The sequence below is a fragment of the Strix uralensis genome, chromosome 4 (assembly GCF_047716275.1).
Source record: "Strix uralensis isolate ZFMK-TIS-50842 chromosome 4, bStrUra1, whole genome shotgun sequence".
In the NCBI taxonomy this organism is placed as follows: domain Eukaryota; kingdom Metazoa; phylum Chordata; class Aves; order Strigiformes; family Strigidae; genus Strix; species Strix uralensis.
Genome location: NC_133975.1, coordinates 54250160 through 54270687, shown reverse-complemented (window position 1 = coordinate 54270687; position 20528 = coordinate 54250160). Strand labels below are relative to the sequence as shown.

The 20528-nt window shown below is 42.6% G+C and overlaps 1 protein-coding gene across 2 annotated transcripts in view; it reads left to right on the top strand.

Moving 5' to 3' along the window:
- UNC5C (unc-5 netrin receptor C) overlaps positions 1–20528 on the top strand; it is a 266275-nt gene that overhangs the window by 186007 nt on the left and 59740 nt on the right. For both annotated transcript variants that reach the window (XM_074866782.1, XM_074866781.1), the window contains exon 4: positions 10872–10975. In XM_074866782.1, the coding sequence (XP_074722883.1) occupies positions 10872–10975 (104 nt within the window). The remainder of the gene's footprint in view (positions 1–10871; positions 10976–20528) is intronic.

The following is a 20528-nucleotide window of genomic DNA, read 5'->3' as shown; positions in this document are numbered from 1 at the left end:
GTTTAATCTTTTGTTCATGAATTTGGGGTTCTTGGGCAGCTGTGACGCAGGCAAATTACTTAGACTCCTTTGGATTAAGAGTTGAAATGTTAGGCCTTCAAACTGCAGATTTTCAAACAGCAGCAAAAGCACATTTTCTGCATTTCCAATGTCACAGAATTCTGTAAATTTCTCAGGTCACTTACGACTATTTTTTTAGGAACTCAGACATACGATGTGGGATATATGCCTTACTTTGTGATTTCATTTGTCTACAAAATCACTATTTTAAACTCTAGATTCAGCTATACCAAATACTTGTCTGTATTCACTGCCTTGATTTCAGAGGACTGAATCTGTGCTGGCAATATAATAGTTATTTCCTAATAAACTTTAAACATAGCTGGTAAGTCTTCTGATGGTTACACAATGTGCCATGAGACTGGGTTGCAAGGTGGGGTCCATGTAGTATTTATTAATCCAGAAAATCAAGGATGTCCAAAAGTTAAGAGGGACAGAAGAGTCCATCTCTCCAGCTCTGTCTGCAGCTGTAGTTGCATGTTTGTCACTGATGCAGTCTATGCTTTTAATTGGTACAAAAAGTGAGCACTGACACCTTTAGGAAAGGTGAGGGGTACATGTAAAGTTCTCTGCTTAAGTTATGTTATTATTTATTTTAATATCTGAACCTGGTGATTTCATCTTGACAGGTACAAGTGTAGCATAACTACCCATATGTAGCACATTAAGAAAAGCTTCTCTCTTTCTCCCTCTTCCTCTCCTCCTCATCCTTTTCCTCTTTCTCTCTTTTCTCCCTTATGCCCACTGGTCTTATTCTGGAATTATTGTGTCCTCTCAAGGGCTGGAGCTGCACTGCATTAAAACAAAGAAAAAAAAAAATAGCATGCAACATCTCTGTTCACTGAGCGTGTAATAGAATTAACTGAAAAGTAATTTGAAAGTGTGAAAAATGTGCATCCTGGAAAAGCGGCTTGTATTTGTTTAATGCAGGGTCAGGCATGTGTCAGAAAGTACATAACAACCTAGTCAATGAAAGTTCTCTGTGAAAATCAATTACAACATCGCTCTGGCCAAAAGCTTCAGTTGTTCAGGAAGGGAGCAATCTATAAATATGGGGTGAAGATGCTTCTGGTTTTCAAAGGCTGCCCATGCTAGCAATATAAACAGGAAAAGAGTCTGAGTCTAAAGCCAACATCCTGGCTTCTCTAAGTGTTCAGGGCATTTAACAACATTTCATTGTTGCACTCCTGGACCAAGAGTGTGTTAGGAAATCTCTCCCTTCTGTGCAGGCCACTTCCGAAAAGGAGCTTTTTACCTGTTTCATGGAATTCATGTTCCTGAGGCGTCAGTCTCCCCATGAGAACAGAGCTGAGCATTTCATCCTCTTAAACTAGTGGATTTGTAAGGATTACTTTTCACTTTGTCAGTCTAGATAGTAACCAACAAAGTAGGGACACCTAATGTATATCTTGGTGGAGCTGGAAAAGTATAAATTTTCTGAAATACTGGCCTATGAAGGTGCTAAAATGCACTTCCTATTTATTCACACATTTCTATTCTAGTCACATCCTATCAGGAGCACTAGGAGTCACTAATACGTTTTGATGCAGTTATGCTTCTCAATTAAAAAAACGTTACTTTTGTTGAGGGAGGGAGGAAGGAGGAGGGTTGGGTAGCTTTACCTTTGGCTGAAAAAAACCCAAGCCCAATATAAACTTTTAATGTGAGTTTTATGTAACAAGACTGATGTCACTGAACAGATAAAGCCAAACAGGGCAAAATTCCTGTTAAAAGGATGAATGAGGTCTGAGCCTGTGTAACCAAGAGTAGAGTTAAACCCACTGGAAAATACATCTGATAAAGACTAAACAATAGCTGCAGGATTTGACCTAATTTTTAAATCAGATAATAAAGGGGTGGCTAAGACAAATTGCTTTGAGCCCATGTGCATAGAGCAACCTCACTTTTCATTTGTTCCAGTTTGGTGTTGCTGTAGCCTCACTGACTTCATGATGTTAACTCATGCTGTCCTTGAGAAAATTTAGTAAGACTATAAGCGCTAAATCTGCTGCCAGGTTTTGGATTTGTGGAAAACCTATAAGGAAATAGCAGCTTTCACTGTAATTTCTGTTACTTTTTTTGGTGTAATGAATGTGGATAGTCTCTTCTTTTCCCTTACTCATTATCTTAAAATCAGAATTTTTAAAAAAAAAAAAAGTCATTTTAAGAAGCCCTGATGTAGTAAGGAACTGTGCTTGTTAATCTTTTGTATAATTTGATACTCATTTCCTATGTACTTATCTAAAAGCCTTTTTTGCCTCAGACATTTTTTTCAAGGGAATGTAGCTAATATATGCATGTCAGATACTATATACTGATAAGATAAATGCAGTACAGAAAAGTAGACTAGTTCTCCTGATGGTTTATCTTCACTTACAAGGGGTGTGGAGTCATACAAAGAAAGAGATATGAATAAAACCCCACAGATTCTTTACTGACACTTTGTTATCTCACATTTTAGTACTGGGGCCCATGCTTCATGTTACATTGCTGCAGTGCCTTTCTTCTTTCTCTTCATATGCCTAATCCAAGTAAAACTGTGAGGACATGTTCCTGTAGCAAGCAAAGCATTAGAGTACATTGCAATAGATACAAAGTTGAATGGATGTCAAGATAAGGGGAGAGAGAGAGCTGGGAAGGACATCACTTGAAAATTTTAATAGGGAGGTATGTCCAGGATATGCAGTATTAAAAAATAACCCAAAAATGTGTTTTGTGCACTTGATAAGTGTGTATGAGAGTTAGCAGAGAAAGGACCTTAATTCCTTCCTTGTGTACCATTTAAGTTTCTACTAATCGATATCTGCTGCTTGTAGTTAATAAAGGGATAACTGAGGCATGTGGTCTTCAGCTGAGATTACTGAAGAGAGAAGGGCAGATCACAGAAAGGGCAGCAGAGAAGTTAACCGAGCATTTAACATATTTGATACTACCACTTTGCTTTTGCTCCCGACAGGCGTGTTTCTGTACTGCTTCCCAAGTTAACAGGCATGACTGACTTCCAAACTAAGGATGCAGTTGTAACAGTAATAAATACAAATCACATTGCTTTGTAATAAAGAGCTAAGACTTTATAAATTAAGATGGACTTGACTTTACGGTTAGCATTGCTTAAAAAACAAAAGGAAACTCATTAACTGAAATTATATGAATTAAATTCCTCAGTAGGAGCCTTGAGAATATTCTACCTACACTGTCATGCCTAAAAAATTATCATCTTTCATTAGAGTCTGCTTAGTGCCTTATGGTGAAACATAAATGCAGTCTGGAAGTTAAGAAAATTTTGTGTATATTTTGATTGGTAGTGACCAGATAACTGTGTGAGTCAGATTAGTGTATCAGAAGAGCAACAACAAAATACTATGTTTATACAAATTATTTTCTGTTTTAGTGTATCAGTGTGTTGTAAATTCAATTCTACATTTGAATTGCAATGTACACCTGATGTTTCTAATGTCTATCTTTAGTACCTTTAGTATATCTGTCATCTAAAAAAGCACCTGTTGAGATTAGGTCATTTGAACTTTACATTTAGATTTATTTGAAAAGCAAGAACTTTGGATTCCATCTTCAATCACCAAATAAAATCGTGAATAGAATTAAGTTTATAAGTTAGTTTGCAGGTTAAGCTTACAAAGAAGAACAAGAAATATCAAGCTATCAAGTAAATATATAAGAGGAGGAGAACAGTGCTATCGATGTACACCTGGGGACCCATCTGCCTAGTGAATTCTTGATAAAGTTTGCTTGCTTATATTTTTTACAATTGTATCAATACCAAATGTGTTGAGTGGGTCATTCTTCTTTATAAGCGTAGCCCACATGGAAGCTGTGTTGCTGAAGAGTGTTTTCTCTTACCAGCAACTGACTGAACTAGCTTAGATCTGAAGAGAGGGGGAGGGGAAATGTTTTTTCTGCAGACGTGCAGGCTATGAGTTTCCGAGGAGTTGTCAGGGTGCAGCGTTATCCCCCACTGGCTGAAGATGCCATCGGCAGAATGAGGGGCTCGCAAGTGTGCACCTACCGTTTGCTCAGACTGTAAAAGAGGAGAAAAGGTCCTGGGCTCAGGCAAAGCATCTTGCAGATTGTAGCCTGGCAAGGAAAAGGTGTTCGTCATTCTGTACCTCAGGTCAGAGGATGTAGCAGCCTGCATCCCCAAAAGATGTTGTGCACTTTCAAGAAGTCTGCTTCAGTCCCCGTCAGCTGCTTGGCTGTGAAAGCTGATGCTGATTCTTGGCTGTGTGGGATGGCAGCCCAAGGCCTTGCTCTCTGGACCGCTGCAGGGCTACTAACAAGCTCAGCACAAGCTGCAGCCTGCCAGTCATCTTTGGAAAGGGGGAAGCTCCGCTGTCCCCGATGTTCCTCTTCAGGCTGAGAAGGTGGCTGGGGCAGCCTTGTGGTGCTGCAACATTAGTCTTTAGGGCTGACCAGATGTAAAACAGCCCTTTGAGAGAAGGAAAGAGTGGCACAGAGTTGTGTATTGAACATAAGGATGGGGTTTCAAGGTGTTGACTTACTTCCTCTGTCCTCAGCTCCAGGCACTGATGCTTGGGCTGGCTGAGAGCACAGCACTGTCCAGCTGCGATCTCACACTGAAAGAGTGCAGAAGGCTTTCATCAACACCCAGCGTGCGGCTGATACAGCAGGGGACTCGGCAGGGTGAGGCACCACACTTACCAAAGCAACTGATAGAGGTTTCAGAGGGATCCCCTTGGTTACAGACTGATGACAATCCTGTGACTGTCTCAGTGGAAATCTGGTTTGATCTAATTAACAACAGAGAGCTGGAACCACATGAGGATAAAATGAAAAAGAAAGAGGTTTTTGTATCTAACCTTTCCATTACTTACCCACCAGTGTGATTGATCCCTGCACAAAGGTCATAGACTCAGCTGTGAACAGAAAAGAGAGGCCAAAGTGTGCCCGATAGCACATGGTTTCTTACATTTAGAATTGCAATTCAGTCTCTAATGCCTTTTTTTTTTTCAGAAAAAGGCATCTCGTAACTCCACCTGCATCGTGAAAAGTGATGGAAGAGAAACAGGCCAGTTTTACAATATTAGTCATGTTTCTCTAACTGAGCATCAGTTATCTAAGTTTGGGAATAAATGCGGTGAGATATGTTTTCACAAGCATATGGATCCTCTTTCATTTTGTAGAACATCAGTGGCATTTTCCCACTATTTTTCCACAATTATTTTTCTGTTTGGTTATCTCTTATTAGGCTAGGTAAAATTTAAACAGCATTGAACCTTGCCTCTTGAGAACACTCTCAACAGTAGGAAGTAGACTTGCAGTGAAGAGCTTGGCTACCTATTAATCCTCTAATAATGGTTAAAATAGTGCCAAGCCATATTCTGTTTTTTTTCTAGTGTTTTAATAGCATTTTTTGCTTATGACATGTTTGGTTTTATATGGATGCTTGTATATACTTACCCATATAAAGCAAGCTATCTTCTGCATGGAAATATGAAGGTCTTTTCACATTCTTAAAATCTTATTTCTCTGAAAACACACACCAAGCGTACTTCTCTCAATCAGCATAGTTAATAGGAAAGTTGGGTAGAAAATAACATGTTTTCTCTCTTTGTGTTCTTAGGGCTTGCTCATTTTTTGAATTGTTTGTTATAGAAGGGAAGTTGACATTGGAGTTACTAGAACTAGACTAGAGTCTTTAAGGTCTACCAAGGGCAGAAATCCATCTTTCCTTGACAGTAATGCTGCATTGTTCTGTTTGTTTCTGGTTTACATCTAATTCCTGGCTGACAAGTGTCCGTTTTTCATGCTCATTCATTAGTCACCCTTGCATTAGCACTGCCTTGAAGGCGTCTGGTCTGCCTCTTATTGCATTTCTCAGAAATGATAAAAGATATCCTTAAAGTTTTACCCACCCACTCATCACAGTAAAACCCAGAACAGCAAAGAGATAAAGTACATTTGATTAAAAAATAGAATAAGGTCATTCTTTGCTCTTTCTTATAAGTTGACATGTAGAACAAAGAAATAGGGAAATGCCATGAGTTTCTGTAGAAAGTTACCTTTAGCAGGTGAAAATGCAACTTCTCAGTAGTTTGTAAGTTAAAAATGCATTAAACATAAAAGGAAGTCATTTAGCAGTGCATCAAAATTAAGATCTAATGCCCCTCATCCCAAAAAGCATAGTGATTCAGAAATAAAGCTAACAATATGGTGTACACTGAGATTCTGATTTCCCATTATACTATTTCAGTTTTATGCTTGTGGAAATTCTCTCATTTCAATGCAGCTCTGAATGCAGCCATCTGTCCTTACCAAAGAGAGCTGTGCAGGAGTATTTCAGGAGTCTTGGAGGAAAGTCTCATCTTAAGTATGCTGTAAATGTGCTGCGATATATGCCACAAGAGCCCCCTTTGAATTTACTGAGACTATGCATTAGTAAAGAAAATAGAGTCCAGCTCAAGGTGCCAGAACAGAATTTTAATTCTTCTCCTTGGTTTATTTTTATGAAGACAGCCTTGAAGGGAAGTTAGAGGGATTGGAAAATGCCTGGTGGGGGTGCAGGCTGTCCCCTGAGCCTGGCAGTGACATCCCCACCTGCAGCTGGGTGAAACACGTGAGAGAGGTGTCCATCAGGGCTTGCTCTGCTCCAGAAGAGATGAGCTGTGGCAGCAATATTACCTGTGTAAGGGGAGGAAGAGTATTGCTAACATAGACAATCAGGGATTATTCTACATTACCAAAATAATAACGGAAAGAGAGGGCAACTGTCTTTCTCTTGTGTCTCTCCCTATTGAAGGTGAGGGTAGAGAAGGCTCTCTCTCAACATTGCCTTAAGAGGGCTGCTGCTGACCTGAGGCTTTAATAATTCACACTGCCACTTCACAAACAAAGAGGTCCTGACCCAGCATGGATCAAATATTTTATTGTTTTGCTTTTTCAGGCATATTTTCTGAAGATTGTTAAGACTCCTTTTTTTTTTTTTTTTTTTTTTTTTTAATAGAATGTATTTTATTCATCTTCTACCATTCTCTGGAAAAATGTATCCCTTCTGTCCTTGCTTGCAAGCAATTGTAACTCATGTGAAACTTTGAAAAGTTGAAAAATGTTATTGAAAATACTCTGCTTGGAAAAGATCCAAAGTCCCTCAGTACATTACCAAGCTCGCCCACTCCCAGTCGACAGTGTGAAGTTGCCATGATGACTATAATTGTTAAATGGCAAAGAAAGCTGAAGATTGAAGAATTAGAAGGACGTCATTGTTATCCATGGAAGTCATAGCAAGCGCCATAGAAAAAAAGCAGTCATTTCAAAACCCAGTGCTGTCCCAGCAGAGTGTTTCATGATAGTTAGAGCAGGTGACGAAGTTGTTTGTCTGGGCCCTCTGCTTCTTCATCACTTAAAACCCCACCTTGTTAACTTGTTTGTCTGTTACAACCAGCGAACCTTATGCCTGGTTAGGTAAAACCTGCCCTGCACAGCTGCCATCCATAGCTATTTGTACATGCCATGGCTGTGGTGGGAGGTAGTGGGTACTTCTGGTGGGGTAAAGCTGTGAACATGTGGGAGGGAGCCAACAGATCAGGGTATAAGAGCTCCCAACCTTGTAAATACACAATTACGTACTTTCTTTTTTTTCCACAAATTAGTATAATTTACTCAATAGTATCAAATGGCTCCTTTGAGAACATTACTGTCTGTTATGTCAAGGCCCCCACTTAGTATATTTTTAGTTTGTGGATCATTGACTCACTCGAATCCAACGGTGCCGTAAAAGCATCCACACACAGCAAGGCTCTGTTGGTGACGGGCAGTCAAGGGGGCCGGGGTCCCCGCAGGGTTTGTCTCACCTGCGGCAGCCCCACTGCAACGGTTCTGAGGGAAAAGGGGCTGTTCATACCCAGCAATTCCAGCTGTTGATAATAAAGAGGTTAAAGTGGGATTTTTTACTGTTATTACACATTTCTAGACTAATGCTATTTACTTTTGTATGCACTAAAATTTGGAGGGTTTTTTTCAAAGGCAAGTGCTTTATGAGAGACATGATTATTGTGCACGTGAGGCTATGGAGAATTTCAGAGCTCTATTAATGTTTCAGGAAGGTAGGCAGGACAGTAAATCAACGTGTCAAGGAAAACCCTCAGATTATTATCTATCTAATCTGCCTCTACTGTCTTCATCCCTCCATATCTGAACACCTGAAAGCTATTATTAATATACTGTTTATTACTGCGCTTATATGCTTCTATTACCAGCACAGTATCTTTCTCATTTATCCTCAGCCATGACATTAGAGAACAATACATCTGTTATAATTGTCTTCACTGTGCATGTATGTGTACCTGCTAGATGCTCCTGAAGAGCTGCTTATCTCCATGTTTAACATGTAGAAGTGCATCAGCGAAAACAGCATTTTGCCCTTGGAATGACTCCCACCCAGAGGGCACCTGGGGGGTTTTGGTTTTACTCAAATTGAGCCGTACAACCCAAATGTCCCCTGGTTAGCCTGTCAGCGAGGGTGGGATGAAGCTGGTGGGCTGGTGTTGCTGGAGATGGCAATGTGGCGGGAGCCACATACAGGCGTCAGAGACTGACCTAATCTGGCCGGTTGTCTTGCTGTAGTCACTCTCACACAAACGAGCTAGATATTAAGAAGTATTTCTTTACAGAATGGGATATTAGGCGTTGGAATGAGCTGCCCAGGGAGGTGGTGGAGTCCCCATCCCTGGAGGTGTTTAAGAGTCGGGTTGACATAGCGCTTAGGGACATGGTGTAGTTGGGAACTGTCATTCTTAAGTTAATGGTAGGACTGGATGATCTTCAAGGTCTTTTCCAACCTAGGTGATTCTGTGATTCTGTGTGAGCCTTGCTGGCCTGGAATAACTGCAGTGCAACAAGGATGTTAACAGGCACAGTCTGGTGCAGCTTGGCATGTCATCCTAAGAAATGATCACTTCCAGATGTTTGCTTCTCCTCTTTGCCATAAGTTATCTGGTGTTGTAGGTTAAAGCCCCCTTCATCAACAACTGAGGTTGAAATGGTGGATTTTGTAGTAAGGTAGCTGTGACATTGACACATGCTTCCTTTTGATAGGGGGTAATCCCCAAGCAAGCAGACAGCTGGATACAGTAATTTCTTGTATTGCCATTGTAAGATCTGCCAAAGCTTATCTTTTTGTGCCCTAAACTGTGGCCCTAAATCCTATCCCATCAGAGGGGCTCTCAGCATCCTGCCCTGTGTGATGGAGGGAGCAGGAATGCCAGTGGTGGGGAGGTAGTGGGATTTGGGGTGACTGCTCTCATGCCCGCAGTGCAGGGGAAGGTGCCTCAGTTTCACCAGGGAAATGCATGGGTTTAAGAACGTTAGAAGTTTATCATGTTATCAGCTTAAGTAAAAATCAGCATTTCCAGCTATGACAAAGCTTTTCCATGCTACGATTAGCTTGACATTTAATTCTAGGTAGTTGAACAACCAAATTTTCCCAATATATAGGATAAGAGACAGAGGCATCATGCTATCCGAAAGCGAGTTTCAGAGGAGCTGATTTTGGTGGCAGACATCCCATCTCCTTTTCTGTCTGCCCCAAGTTTTGCCTTTTGGTAGTGCTGATGCAGTTCCTTGTGGGTCAGCTGTAAATCAGATCTTGGAGATAATCTAGATGAAAAATAACTCTGGATGCTTTATTTGTAAACTGGTTCAATTCGATGATCTGTTTTCCAGCACAAGCACAGGTTATGGCTTCAAAATATGAAGTATTTGGCTTTTTAATTGTTCCCATATGACTTGTTTTCAATATGACACAAGTATTTGTGCAACCTTGCTGTGAGCTGGCATAGGACTTCAGAACAAAAACTTAAATAAAAATAACTTTTTTGCAAGGCTTTTTTAAAGTCAGGCTAGCTCTCTGATGTGACTTTGAACATGGTCCCATGTCCATTTGGAGCAGGAACTAGCAGCAGGGAGAAATATCCCCAGTTGCTACTGGGCCTGAATGTTGGGTTCTCCAAAACCCTGTCCTCCCTGTCACGATAGAGAGGGTGCCAGTCCATGGAGGAAATACGGAGCCAGTGGTAAGGAGGGTACTTCTCAAATCCATTTTACCACCAGTGCAAAGATATTACAGAAGCTTACAAAGAAGCCAGAGTGCACAACTGTCCAGTATGATGAACTGGTCTGATGTTTGGAGGCACATTCGATGCCTTCTCTGTCTGCCACATTTCTGTGGTGCTGTGCAGGGATCCAAGCACAGTTCAGCTCCACATTGCTATTGTTATTATTATTATTGTTATTATCTAGTTAGTGCTACAGGGATAATGATAAGATGAAGACAAATTAGCTAAAACTGTAAAGTTAATGCTTATAAACTAAAAGTACATTAAATCACAGCACGAGCACTTTCATCCATGAGTTTAAGGCAGCTCATCTTATGTGCTCTGGTTTTACAGATTTATGTAATTTTCCATAACTTTCTTTAGTACTTCATTGGCATAGTTTACCAAATGTAAATTATCTGAAGAAGGGACTTGTTTTGCTTTTTGTTCTATGTCCGGACATGACCTTCCACAGTGAGGCCTTGGATCCTCACTGGGTTCACATGCTCTATCACAATATAAATAATAAATACACTATGAAACCTTTGACTGCTTAAAGTTGGAATGAAGTGAAACCATGTCCCAGTCTTTTTTAAGTAAGTGCTTCACTTTCCAGGGACCAGAAATGCTATTTTCTCTGTTTAGGAAGATCTCTCACATTTATGCACTATGGCAATCAAATGTAATTTAAACAACCAGCTATTAATACTACTAATTCTTTTTCTTCTCCTTCTCTCTCCCCAGATCTCCGGAAAACATTTGAGCAGGAGCCCTTGGGGAAAGAAGTGTCCTTGGAGCAAGAGGTCTTGCTCCAGTGCCGTCCCCCTGAAGGCATCCCAGTAGCTGAGGTGAGCAGCAACAGCAATGTCCTGGCACTCGGACATCCTAACTAAGGCCTGGCTAATCGTGCAGTGAGTTAGGACATGGCATGATGAATGGGTGGTAACGGAGAGCTGACTGACAGCTGCTGGTAGACAAGATTGATTGGGAACTGATTAATGTCTTTGGATTATGGTGCCTTGCTGGGCAGAGCTGCAGGTGTTTTGGTTTCAGTTTTTGTTTCCCTGTCAAAAATAATAGAATCACAGAATGGTTTGGCTTGGAAGGGACCTTAAAGATCATCTAGTTCCAACCCCCCTGCCGTGGGCAGGGACACCTTCCACTAGACCAGGTTGCTCAAAGCCCCATCCAACCTGGCCTTGAACACTTCCAGGGAGGGGGCAGCCACAGCTTCTCTGGGCAACCTGTTCCAGTGTCTCACCATCCTCACAGTAAAGAATTTCTTCCTTATATCTAATCTAAATCTACCCTCTTTCAGTTTAAAACCATTACCCCTCATTCTGTCACTACATTCCCTGAAAAAGAGTCCCTCCCCATCTTTCCTGTAGGCCCCCTTGAAGTACTGGAAGGCCTCTATATGGTCTCCCCGGAGCCTTCTCTTCTCCAGGCTAAACAACCCCAACTCTCTCAGCCTGTCCTCATGGTGGAGGTGCTCCAGCCCCCTGAACATCTTCGTGGCCTCCTCTGGACCCGCTTGAGCAGGTCCATGTCCTTCTTATGTTGGGACCCCAGAGCTGAACACAGCACTCCAGGTGGGGTCTCATGAGAGCTGAGTGAAGGGGAAGAATCCCCTCCCTTGATCTGCTGGCCACGCTTCTCTTGATGCAGCCCAGGATGCGGTTGGCTTTCTGGGCTGTGGGTGCACATTACTGGCTCATACTCAGTTTTCCATCCTCTACTACTCTCAAGTCCTCCACAGGGCTGCTTTCAATCCACTCTTCACCCAGCCTGTATTTGTGCTTGGGATTGCCTTGATCCATGTGCAGGACCTTGCACTTGGCCTTGTTGAACTTCATGAGGTTTGCACAGGCCCACCTCTCAAGCCTGTCCAGGTCCCTCTGGATGGCATCTCTTCCCTCCAGCGTGTCGACTGCACCACACAGCTTGGTGTCATTGGAAAATTTGCTGAGGGTGCACTCAATCCCACTGTCCTTGTCGCTGACAAAGATGTTAAACAGCGCTGGTCCCAACACTGACCCCTGAGGAACACCACTCATCACTGCTCTCCACTTGGACATCAAGCCACTGACCGCAACTCTTTGAGTGCGACCATCCAGCCAATTCCTTAGCCACCCAGTGGTCCATCCATCAAATCCATGTCTCTCCAATTTAGAGACAAGGATGTTGTGTGAGACAGTGTCAAAGGCTTTGCACAAGTCCAGGTATAAAATCACAGTTATATCTGGCATCCAAAGGGCACGTAGCTGGTGGAGCATATTAATATCAGCCTACTATTTTTCCTTTTTCATTTAAAGAAAAAAAATTTTCACTTATTCTGAGAGGCACTTTTTAAGCGTAATATAAAGACATTTTAATTTTTAGTTTGCCAGATTATATTTCCCTCACATGTTTGTGCATGTGCTTGTGTGTACACCAGCCAGCCAGCTCAGCACGGATGTACCATGGTTCAGTACAGGCTCCCAGGAGAAGCAGCATGAGGTGGGGACAAGTGGGGGATTTGTCAGCCTAGTAATCCATCTTCAGGGCTTATCTGGTTTTCCTACTGGCATTAAAGTAAACCTGGAGTGGGTGGCCTGCCCTCCACCTGTCAGGAGAGAACCTACCCTTCAGCAAAATCTGTGCTCACCGACGGCAGTGGGTGTCCCCATGAACAGGAGCTTCTCTAAGTGGTAGCTCCAGCTTTAGACTCATTGCTCACAGAAGGGGTAGTCTCTTGAGTCACAAGGAGGCTCTGAAATCCTAAATCCGCTGTGGCTGTTAAGAGAAAAATTGATTGTTAATGATGGTAATTCCTCTATCTGAATTCTCCTTGGTTTTCCTCTGCCACATACAGAAGAAACTGTTGCCAGTTTTCATTAGGATATGTTAAGACTGCCATGGCTAAGTAGAAAAGTGGTTGTCATTCAGCACTGATGACTGATTTCTCAGGAGATGAAGCTTAAAGTGTTACCTCCCCATCTAACCCAAGTTTAGATTTAATCAGCATTGCAGAAACATGTCCACAAACATCAGAAGGAATAATTAGCATAAAAGATTTTCCCTATTTTCTTTTTCTGTAGGCCGTTTTCTTTCCCCGGTAAGATCCCCAGAACTGTTAGGAATGTTTAGGTCTGCCAAACCAGCTTGCTGAGAACTGTAATATTAATCAGTTGGCTTTCTTCAGGAACTTAGCAGGAGCAGGAATTTTTTATTTTCTTTTCTGATGCTTCTTTGCATCAAATCAGCTTTCCGTTGTGCCATGACAGGAGTGTTTGCAATGGGATATGTTGTTCAGGCAGTGCAGGGTACTTCTGGGGAACTTCATTACCTTTGCTAGAAACAGAGATTGATGATGACGGGTAGTTTGTTTGAATGCAGTGTTACAAGCACCTCTGAAATTTCAGCAGCCAGTCCAGTTACTCCCTCAGAAAGGTCTGTAATGCGCAGGCAGGCAGCTGGGACCCAAACAGTATGCTGTAACATGATGCGTGGAAGTGATCTCTGAAAAGATCCTCTGTGAGCTGGTCTCATAATAATTGCACTTTTTCCTGCCTTCTAGTATGCTGGCTCACTCTGTCAATAGCCAAGATTCATGACTGTACATGAACTGGCTCTGAATCTTATTTGTACCACGGTCAGAGCAGACACCAATTAACACTTGGCAGGCTCAGAAATCGTATACTCCCGTCTGGCATTCAAAAGAACCATTCTCAATGTTGTTTTTTTTCCTCTTCTGACTTTTGAAGTCAGAGGGAGATCAAACACCCAGATTGGACAGCAGCCTAATACAGCCTCTTTGTAGATTCTTTCCAACACTATTAAAAGAACAAAGACCTGAACACTAATGAATATGAATACCTTAACATGACACGTTATTACAGCCACTTGCTGAAGCTGGTAAGATAAATTTTAAAAAAAATGGAAAGATGAAAGGTAACTTGGTGGGTTTAAGGATTACATGATTATTTTAATTTAGAGATGAATGAGTTCTTTGTTTAAGACTTTGTTTATTTGTTTGGAGAAGTTTCTGATATGATGGTACAGGTAAGAAAGTACTTGAGAGAAGGCTGGCAGCAGGCTGAGGCTACTTTCCATCTTGTTGAAAGACTGCTTTGATTCCAGGTAAAGGTAATGCATATGTTGCAGCTGTGAGCAGCATTTCCAAATGCCTTGGTGAGCATGCACCTCAGGCTCTTCCCAGTCTGGGCACTGTGTTTTGTTTTGGGTTTTTTTTTTTTTTTCATTTACTGGCTTCTGAAGTAGTCACTGGCTTTAACAGCAAAACAGAGGAAGAAAAGCTTACGCTGTGAAACTGTACAAAATACCCATTCAGTGTAATGTAATGCTGGAGTCCAGAGTCCCAACATCTTCCCCTTGCTTTTTCTCTTGGATTTTATACTCCCCCTTCATTTTGTTTTTTTTCCTGGTATTTCAAAGTGGTGGGAACAGCCACACTCAAGGATACATTCTGTCCTCTTTTCAGTAGCTGGGGAATTTAGTCTTATAATTTCGAGCATATTTAATTGCAATTAACTGTGTCAATCTCTTATGGATCAATGCTAGAGCAGATCTTACTATTACTGAAAAGCTGAACCGCATAGCAGCGTACAGCTGCTCCAGAGGGCAAGAAGGACAAAGACAGAGATGGGAAGGCAAAGCTTTTAAGGCAGCACTTACCAGTCCTTCAGATCCACTAGGACACGATGAGTGTTAGAGTAGGCTCAGATCACGGCCACTTAAAAAAAAAACCCCAAGTTCCAAACAGAAGAAGGTATGTTAATGTACACCAGCCTCATGGCCTGAGGTCAAATCAAAATACGTCTTGCTTGTTCACTTGGGACAAAGTAAGGAACCAAGGGTTTGCTTGGTCTCTGGGAAAAACAGATCAGCTTCTCTGTGGCCATATACCCCTGCCGACCAGCCCCAAACATGTTGGTGCACCGTGGCATGCCTTTCCACTCCCAGTTTTATATCCAATATCAAGCTGAACCTACCTACAGGTTCAGAAACACTCAGGTAAATGTTTTGTCTTTCCCAATGCATGGCCCAGGCAAGCAGCAGGAGGACCAGCGCAGGCGCTGTTACATTGAGGTTTCCACATGTAGCTGAGGGGTGAAGGGGCAAACTTACATATTGCTGCTGTGGGGAAAAAAAAAAAAAGGAATGGACATAAAAACAAACAACTCCCTACCCTAGCTCCATGCTTCCCTGCCTTCTGCTTTTCCTCACTGGAGAGGAATAGGATAAGGTGATGAGATAAGCAGTCTGACCTGCCAGGCTCAGCAGGAGCTGCCAGTGCTCAGCAGAAATCAGACAGTTGCAGCTCTCCAGTGTCAATAGAAACATCCATTTCAATTCTACTCTCTTCTGTGTGTGCATTTTTTCCAACCTAACCTGAGAAGGCAGGAAGGATCCCATTCTGTGACGCTCCAACAGTAATGGCAGAGTTATTAGCAATTAACCCCTTAGCTCATTTAATTTGTTGTTTGAAAGATGCCAGCATCTTATTGCACATGATAAAATATAGTTAGAGACACTGAGTCACATCAAATTACCTCATTGTGATAGGTTATAGATCAAAACATCAATGAGATGCAAGATTGGTTAATATGCCATAAACTGCCAGATGAACTTTTGCATTAAAATGTATGATTTGCGGTGCCTTTAACAGGGGCATAATTGCTTCTTTAATTATAATTGAGGTGTTTCACAGAGTAGCTTAATTGCAGAACAGGGTGTAACGTAGTTTGGTGACCCAGTTGGGTTTAAAACTGGATCTGATATTTATCCACATTCATGGCTTTAATTAGGAACTAGAGCAAGGGGAAAACCATCCCTGAGTCAAGAGGCAGAAGAGGGTGTTTTGCCAAGTCAAGATGACTGTGACACAGACTTTATTCAGATGCTCTTGCACAGGCAAAAGCTGCTGGAAACTGGAGACTTCTCCAAATAGGCAACATCAGGTGGCTGCTCCATCTAATTGATTATTAATATGACCGCTGTTTGCTTTGTTTCTTGAGATCCACTTATGTTTTGCAGCAGTTATCCCTTAATTGAGAGTTCATGTGTATGCATTTCCATGCAGGTGTGTCGCCAAGTCAGTGTTTTATATTCCCGGCAGGAAAGTGAGCTCTAAGAGAAGCGAGTAGAGGATTTTGTGGCCACAAATACTAATTAGCTGGGAAGTGACACTGTCCTTTGCAGTGCCTTGCAACATACAGCAGAACTGCCTTCAGGTGTCAATGGAAGGAAGAGCGGGGAGGGGGAGGCAGGTTTGTGTGCAGGAGCACAGCCCGAAATGAATGAGGACTGCTCATTCATTTTGCCCTGGACAACCATTGCATAAGGTCTGGCACTTCACACTCCAAAAGCATGGATAAAGCTCCCTGTAATTGTCAATGTCTGGTCCCATACGTTTCTGTTCCTTTTTTACATGGTTGGGTGTCAGGGCATTTCTGAGAAGCGTGAGAGGTAGATTACAACCCCCTGCTTGCATTTGGGATAGGCTTGCATTTGGGTCTTGTGCTTTGCTGGGAAATATGCTGACTGCTAGCTTATTAGGTGGCCTTATTTTTACATTTCCTACCAGTTCATTTCCACAGTGCAGAAACCCATGCCAAGATGTGCAGGCCTTCTTGCAGGACTGAGTTTTTTGAGACCTGAATTTTAAATGGGATCTACCCCTATACTTTTCCTTTCTAGTGCACTTCCACTGATGCTGATATAAGTGAGGACAGAGCGTGCTCCTATCTAAATCAAGTTTCTTTATGATTGGATCCGACAATAGACAAGGATGATCTGTGGGAGTGGAGAACGGTTGGGTTTCTAGGTCCTTCATAAAATATTGCAATGGAAGGTTTTCTACAAGAGTACCCTGCTAGCTTATCCTCTCTACAGCTTGCTTTTTGTGGTGGAGATAGCTCTGGGATGCTGGTTTAGCTATCAGAAACGACCTCTTCAGTCTGTACTCAGAAAGAGCAGCATTTTACCTTATGCATATTTTTGGAAGATACGCAGTGTGGGATACAGCTTTTAGCTGCATTTTTTGATGAGGTAGATGAGCATACCTCCCAGCTTTTACCTATAGCCAACAGGCCTCAGAGTGCCTGAAGTGTGAGAGTTACTTCTCTTTGCAAAGCGCCCAGTTCTTGCCACTACCCTCAGACACCTGGCTGTAGCGTTTGCCTTGGTCAGTTCCTCTGGCAGTAACTTCTTCAGATGCAGTGCTCACCTTATGCATGAAGAATTATGGTGCTTCCCATGTTTTAATGGAGCTATTTCCAAAATGCTGCCTGCAGCATGTATGTCAGTTGTCACTCAAGAGTTGATTGATCAGGTTTTGATGGGTTTTGCTCAGGAATTTACATGTGCTTCTAGAGCTGATGCTTTTCTTTCACTAAAAAGTGTAACCTGGACAAAACCCTTTATGCCTTTCAAAACTGGTAGGAGGAGTTGTCTGCAGCTTTCAGGGAAATTGGGAAAGGGGCTGTCCTCAGGGACTGTAGCCACCTCCCAACATCCTGTTCCCTTATTGAATTTAAAGATCCTAAAAAGCATATGGCTCTGTGCTGTGAAGGATGAGATCCATCTATCCATCCAACCAGAGAACCGCAGATGTCACGTTGGTAACTCATTTAAAGCTGTTTCCAAACAGACCCCTCCCAGTCACTTCAGTGACTGAGGACTCCCCATATCCACGTAGTGCCTAAAGTGCCTACCAACACACGTGAGCCATGGGACCTCCAACTTAAGCCCATCTTCCAGGTCAGAAGGGGAGCCTAACAACTCCTGGTGGCCACATGTCAGCCGCCATGGTTTTCAGTTAATAATGCCGTGATCTGTGTTTGAATTTGAGGCTCTGTGAAATAAAGTTATCCGTCTGCTGCTACCAATCCACCTCAGCCTTTGAAATTTCTTCTGTGAGGCTTCACTTCCCCATTGTACATGAAGCAAAGCTGTAATAGGGCTGGAGACATCCAGCAGCTGTATGTACACCGTGTAGATTTTAGTATTCAAGCAGAAAGCTGGATATATGTGCAATTAAGGAAGTGTTTCCACAGCAGGAACGCAAATTCCCCTTATTGGCAGAAGAAGCACAGTAGCAACAACTGAACAAAATGTCATGGTGGTTTGCATTTGCTGTCTTATTCTCAATATGTGTTTTTCAGTCTCTCATAGCTGTAATTTCAGCCTCTTTGGAGACCACCTTTTTTTTTTTTCTTTTTTTTTAAACTTAAAGGGCTACAAAATCTATTTCCAGCAAGTAGTACATGAAGGACAGCATCCTCTTCAGTGGGCAGTTGCTGGGATGAAAGTGTATATTTGAAACCAAATCCAAAAATCAAATAACATTCTTCAAAGAGGCACTCAAGTCTCAAGGTACCTGAAATAGCTGCTGGCTCAATAGCCCGTATGAAAACTGCTAAAGTTTTCTCAGTCTCACTTAGGCATCTTGTACTGTGTCCAAATCAGTAGTTAGCTTCACAAATGTTTTATTCTTAGTGGTATGGGATGCGTGTCTGTTGTTACAATTCAGATGGAGCAGGGGAGCTGTGTTTTCCCTGTGGCTGTTGGAGGCACTGGGAGCTCAGCAGGGACTGCGGCACGGCAAGCGGTACCGCCGTCACGGGTCGGCATGGCTGCAGAGAACACCAGCTGCAATGCCGATGGAAAGTGATCCTGCCACATCAGCCAGACACGGGGAAGGCAGGGGTGTAATGGTCTTGCCTCCCAGAATCCTAAATCACCTTTTATCAAAGCAAATCTCTCGCTGCTCCCAGCCATTTGCATCGTGTTTCTTCTGGAGAATTGCACCAGAGGGCTTTGCCTGTGTCTAGAGGGTAGAAGACCTGCTGTTTTCAGCAGGTGCTCCCTGCTCTGAAGATTTCTCTAGGGCAGGTTGGTGTGGAGGAGGCAATGAGAGACCAGAATCCAGGACTCACACCCTGCTGACTTTCCTCTTGAGGCTGCAAGAGGCATAAGGAACAACTCGTACGATCAGGAGGGGAGGATCTAGATGAGCTTGTATCCCTTTTCCATTCTTGGGTTTCTTTTGGAGCAGATGTGCTTCTGCTCTACCAGTTCCTAAAACAGTCACGCATACGCAAGTGTGCCAAGAGATTTAAGTGTCTAGTAATGCTAGTAACTTGGTATGGCTAAATTTGTGTCAGCAATTAGCTTCCATAATAGGTTTTCCTGCATATGTAATCGCTTGTGTGATTTATGTTCCCTGTGTTCATTTAGTCTGCACAGAAGCCTGGCTGGGCTTTGCAGGTCTTAGTCTCTGCATGCACTGACTTATTTCAGGCTACTGCTGGAAATATCCTGCAGCAGCAGCACAGGTCTGGCTGCAGCTCCAAAGTATAGCTGGCGTGGTGATTGTGGGTTTTCTGCTCTTGCTGATGGTCTCGCTTTTCATGTTGGGTGGCATGTGGCAGGTTCCCTCTGTTAATTAGAACAAATGTGCCAATTATGTTAATGTATCTCCCGATACCAATCAGCGAATAATTAGAGACAACACATCTGTCTCTCACTGGGGAGTGGGATGACAGAAAAGATGCTACAAGGTATGTTGCTCTAAATTACAGCCGCCCTGGATCGTGCGCTTCCTCAGACGGTTGCGGGGACAGCGCAGTCTCGTGGCAGGCTTGCCAGCACGTCGGCAGCACTGGACATGTAGATCGGATCCAGCGCAGCTCACAGGAGCCATGTGCCTCACTGCAAATTGCACCCAGAGCACTAAGGAGCTCTGACCAAATGGTAGCTGACTTCGGGTGTGCTCTAGCTTCTCAGCATCTGCAGTTGCTGTGAGTCAGGATTTCATTCACTGCACTCACACCTTTACAGAGGGGCCTTCCCTTGCTAGTCTGTTTGCAAACATACAAAAATATCTTCTTGAGTGGAAAACTAGAAAAAGAAATGGAGTTTTCATACCTGCTTTGTTCCAGGGGGTTGATATGTAAAAAAAACCAGTTACACGTTGTTGTAATTTTCCATAGCTGCCATCTCCACGAGGGAACACTTACCCCATCCTTCATGGCAGTATTTTAGCCAATTAAAAGGTTTTTGTTACGATAAGGAAAAGCTGATACCCAGGCTTTTTCTACGTATATGCACAACCATCCATGCCTTTATTAATAGCAGTTGGAGGGATGTGCCTGATTTACTTGAATAAATAGAGCTAGGTACCTGTTCAAAAATTTTTGTAACTGTAGCCAGTAAATATATTTAGGCAATATTTAGGCAAAAGCAAACATCTACTCTAGAAACGTCTTCTCCAGAGAGTTGAAAAATTGAACCATGAGGGTGTGATTTAGTATGACCCTGAATACAGGCATCTTGCACACTTGAAATGCCCATGGGTATCCTGCTGCCCCTCTGTTGGCTCACCCGGAGGGATGC